Source organism: Eucyclogobius newberryi, unplaced genomic scaffold (assembly GCF_026437365.1).
Source record: "Eucyclogobius newberryi isolate DKJ021-1_F unplaced genomic scaffold, fEucNew1.0.hap1 SCAF_8, whole genome shotgun sequence".
NCBI classification, from domain to species: Eukaryota; Metazoa; Chordata; class Actinopteri; order Gobiiformes; family Gobiidae; genus Eucyclogobius; species Eucyclogobius newberryi.
The window spans coordinates 33846019-33850819 of record NW_027316500.1 but is presented as its reverse complement, the minus strand read 5'-3'; the positions used below and the strand labels follow the sequence as shown (position 1 = coordinate 33850819).

General features: G+C 42.3%; 1 protein-coding gene across 1 annotated transcript in view; it reads left to right on the top strand.

Annotated features, from left to right (window-relative positions):
• The window catches only part of LOC140350826 (opioid growth factor receptor-like protein 1), a 21430-nt gene extending 21421 nt beyond the window's left edge, over nucleotides 1-9 (top strand). The window contains exon 8 of the mRNA XM_072436343.1: nucleotides 4-9. Coding sequence (XP_072292444.1) covers nucleotides 4-9 — 6 coding nt within the window. The remainder of the gene's footprint in view (nucleotides 1-3) is intronic.
• The last annotated feature ends 4792 nt before the right edge of the window (nucleotides 10-4801 follow it).

Here is a 4801-nt window from a genome sequence, read left to right as displayed (position 1 = left end):
CAGGACTAAACCAGGACTAAACCAGGGACTAAACCAGGACTAAACCAGGACTAAACCAAGACCAAACCAAGACTAAACCAAGGACTAAACCAGGACTAAACCAGGACTAAACCAGGTCTAAACCAGGACTAAAACCAAGGACTAAACCAGAACTAAACCAGGACTAAACCAGGACTAAACCAGGACTAAACCAGGTCTAAACGAAGACTAAACCAGGTCTAAACCAGGACTAAACCAGGACTAAACCAGGACTAAACCAGGACTAAAACAGACTAAACCAAGACTAAAACCAAGACTAAACCAGGACAAAACCAGGACTAAACCAGGACTAAACCAGGACTAAACCAGGACTAAAACCAGGACTAAACCAAGACTAAACCAAGGACTAAACCAGGACTAAACCAGGGACTAAACCAAGACTAAACCAGGACTAAACCAGGACCAAACCAAGACTAAACCAAGACCAAACCAAGACTAAACCAAGACTAAACCAAGACTAAACTAAGACTAAACCAGGACTAAACCAGGACAGGACTAAACCAGGGACTAAACCAGGGACTAAACCAAGACTAAACCAAGACTAAACCAGGTCTAAACCAGGTCTAAACCAGGACTAAACCAGGACTAAACCAGGACTAAACCAGGACTAAACCAGGACTAAACCAAGACTAAACCAAGACTAAACCAGGACTAAACCAGGACTAAACCAAGACCAAACCAAGACTAAACCAGGACTAAACCAGGACTAAACCAAGACTAAACCAAGACTAAACCAGGACTAAACCAGGACTAAACTAAGACTAAACCAAGACTAAACCAAGACTAAACCAGGACTAAACCAGGACTAAACCAGGACTAAACCAAGGACTAAACCAAGACTAAACCAGGACTAAACCAAGACTAAACCAGGACTAAACCAGGACTAAACCAGGACTAAACCAAGACTAAACCAAGACTAAACCAGGACTAAACTAAGGACTAAACCAAGACTAAACCAGGACTAAACCAGGACTAAACCAGGACTAAACCAAGACTAAACCAAGACTAAACCAGGACTAAAACCAGGACTAAACCAGGACTAAACCAGGACTAAACCAGACTAAACCAGGACTAAACCAAGACTAAACCAAGACTAAACCAAGACTAAACCAAGACTAAACCAGGACTAAACCAGGACTAAACCAAGACTAAACCAAGACTAAACCAGGACTAAACCAGGACTAAACCAGGGCTAAACCAAGACTAAACCAAGACTAAACCAGGTCTAAACCAGGTCTAAACCAGGACTAAACCAGGACTAACCCAGGACTAAACCAGGACTAAACCAAGACTAAACCAGGTCTAAACCAGGACTAAACCAGGACTAAACCAGGACTAAACCAAGACTAAACCAGGACTAAACCAAGACTAAACCAGGACTAAACCAGGGACTAAACCAAGACTAAACCAGGACTAAACCAGGACTAAACCAGGACTAAACCAGGGCTAAACCAGGACTAAACCAAGACTAAACCAGGACTAAACCAAGACCAAACCAAGACTAAACCAGGACTAAACCAGGACAGGACTAAACCAGGACTAAACCAGGACTAAACCAAGACTAAACCAAGACTAAACCAAGACTAAAGCAGGACTAAACCAGGACTAAACCAGGACTAAACCAGGACTAAACCAGGACTAAACCAGGTCTAAACCAAGACTAAACCAGGTCTAAACCAAGACTAAACCAAGACTAAACCAGGACTAAACCAGGACAGGACTAAACCAGGACTAAACCAGGACTAAACCAAGACTAAACCAAGACTAAACCAGGTCTAAACCAGGTCTAAACCAGGACTAAACCAGGACTAAACCAGGACTAAACCAGGTCTTAACCAAGACTAAACCAGGTCTAAACCAGGACTAAACCAAGACTAAACCAGGACTAAACCAAGACTAAACCAGGACTAAACCAGGACTAAACCAAGACTAAACCAGGACTAAACCAGGACTAAACCAGGACTAAACCAGGAATAAACCAGGACTAAACCAGGACTAAACCAAGACTAAACCAAGACTAAACCAGGTCTAAACCAGGTCTTAACCAAGACTAAACCAGGTCTAAACCAGGACTAAACCAGGACTAAACCAGGACTAAACCAAGACTAAACCAGGACTAAACCAAGACTAAACCAAGACTAAACCAGGACTAAACCAAGACTAAACCAGGACTAAACCAGGACTAAACCAGGACTAAACCAGGAATAAACCAGGACTAAACCAGGACTAAACCAAGACTAAACCAGGACTAAACCAGGACTAAACCAAGACTAAACCAGGACTAAACCAGGACTAAACCAGGTCTAAACCAAGACTAAACCAGGACTAAACCAGGACTAAACCAGGACTAAACCAAGACTAAACCAGGACTAAACCAGGACTAAACCAGGACTAAACCAGGACTAAACCAAGACTAAACCAGGACTAAACCAGGACTAAACCAAGACCAAACCAAGACTAAACCAAGACTAAACCAGGACTAAACCAGGACTAAACCAGGACTAAACCAGGTCTAAACCAGGACTAAACCAAGACTAAACCAGAACTAAACCAGGACTAAACCAGGACTAAACCAGGACTAAACCAGGTCTAAACGAAGACTAAACCAGGTCTAAACCAGGACTAAACCAGGACTAAACCAGGACTAAACCAGGACTAAAACAGGACTAAACCAAGACTAAACCAAGACTAAACCAGGACAAAACCAGAACAAAACCAGGACTAAACCAGGACTAAACCAGGACTAAACCAGGACTAAACCAAGACTAAACCAGGACTAAACCAGGACTAAACCAAGACTAAACCAGGACTAAACCAGGACCAAACCAAGACTAAACCAAGACCAAACCAAGACTAAACCAAGACTAAACCAAGACTAAACCAGGACTAAACCAGGACTAAACCAGGACTAAACCAAGACTAAACCAGGACTAAACCAGGACTAAACCAGGACAAAACTAAGACTAAACCAGGACTAAACCAGGACTAAACAGGTCTAAACCAAGACTAAACCAGGACTAAACCAGGACTAAACCAGGACTAAACCAAGACTAAACCAGGACTAAACCAAGACTAAACCAGGAATAAACAAAGACTAAACCAGGACTAAACCAAGACTAAACCAGGACTAAACCAGGACAAAACCAGGACTAAACCAAGACTAAACCAGGACTAAACCAGGACTAAACCAGGTCTAAACCAAGACTAAACCAAGACTAAACCAGGACTAAACCAGGACTAAACCAAGACTAAACCAGGACTAAACCAGGACTAAACCAAGACTAAACCAGGACTAAACCAGGACTAAACCAGGACTAAACCAGGACTAAACCAAGACTAAACCAGGACTAAACCAGGACTAAACCAGGTCTAAACCAAGACCAAACCAAGACTAAACCAAGACTAAAACAAGACTAAACCAGGACTAAACCAGGACTAAACCAAGACTAAACCAGGACTAAACCAGGACTAAACCAAGACTAAACCAGGACTAAACCAGGACTAAACCAGGACTAAACCAAGACTAAACCAGGACTAAACCAGGACTAAACCAGGACTAAACCAAGACTAAACCAAGACTAAACCAGGACTAAACCAGGACTAAACCAAGACCAAACCAAGAGTAAACCAGGACTAAACCAGGACTAAACCAAGACTAAACCAAGACTAAACCAGGACTAAACCAGGACTAAACTAAGACTAAACCAAGACTAAACCAAGACTAAACCAGGACTAAACCAGGACTAAACCAGGACTAAACCAAGACTAAACCAAGACTAAACCAGGACTAAACTAAGACTAAACCAAGACTAAACCAAGACTAAACCAGGACTAAACCAGGACTAAACCAGGACTAAACCAAGACTAAACCAAGACTAAACCAGGACTAAACCAAGAATAAACCAGGACTAAACCAGGACTAAACCAGGACTAAACCAGGACTAAACCAAGACTAAACCAGGACTAAACCAGGACTAAATCAGGTCTAAACCAAGACTAAACCAGGACTAAACCAGGACTAAACCAGGACTAAACCAAGACTAAACCAGGACTAAACCAGGACTAAACCAGGACTAAACCAGGACTAAACCAAGACTAAACCAGGACTAAACCAGGACTAAACCAGGACTAAACCAAGACCAAACCAAGACTAAACCAAGACTAAACCAGGACTAAACCAGGACTAAACCAGGACTAAACCAGGTCTAAACCAGGACTAAACCAAGACTAAACCAGAACTAAACCAGGACTAAACCAGGACTAAACCAGGACTAAACCAGGTCTAAACGAAGACTAAACCAGGTCTAAACCAGGACTAAACCAGGACTAAACCAGGACTAAACCAGGACTAAAACAGGACTAAACCAAGACTAAACCAAGACTAAACCAGGACAAAACCAGGACTAAACCAGGACTAAACCAGGACTAAACCAGGACTAAACCAGGACTAAACCAAGACTAAACCAAGACTAAACCAGGACTAAACCAGGACTAAACCAAGACTAAACCAGGACTAAACCAGGACCAAACCAAGACTAAACCAAGACCAAACCAAGACTAAACCAAGACTAAACCAAGACTAAACTAAGACTAAACCAGGACTAAACCAGGACAGGACTAAACCAGGACTAAACCAGGACTAAACCAAGACTAAACCAAGACTAAACCAGGTCTAAACCAGGTCTAAACCAGGACTAAACCAGGACTAAACCAGGACTAAACCAGGACTAAACCAGGACTAAACCAAGACTAAACCAAGACT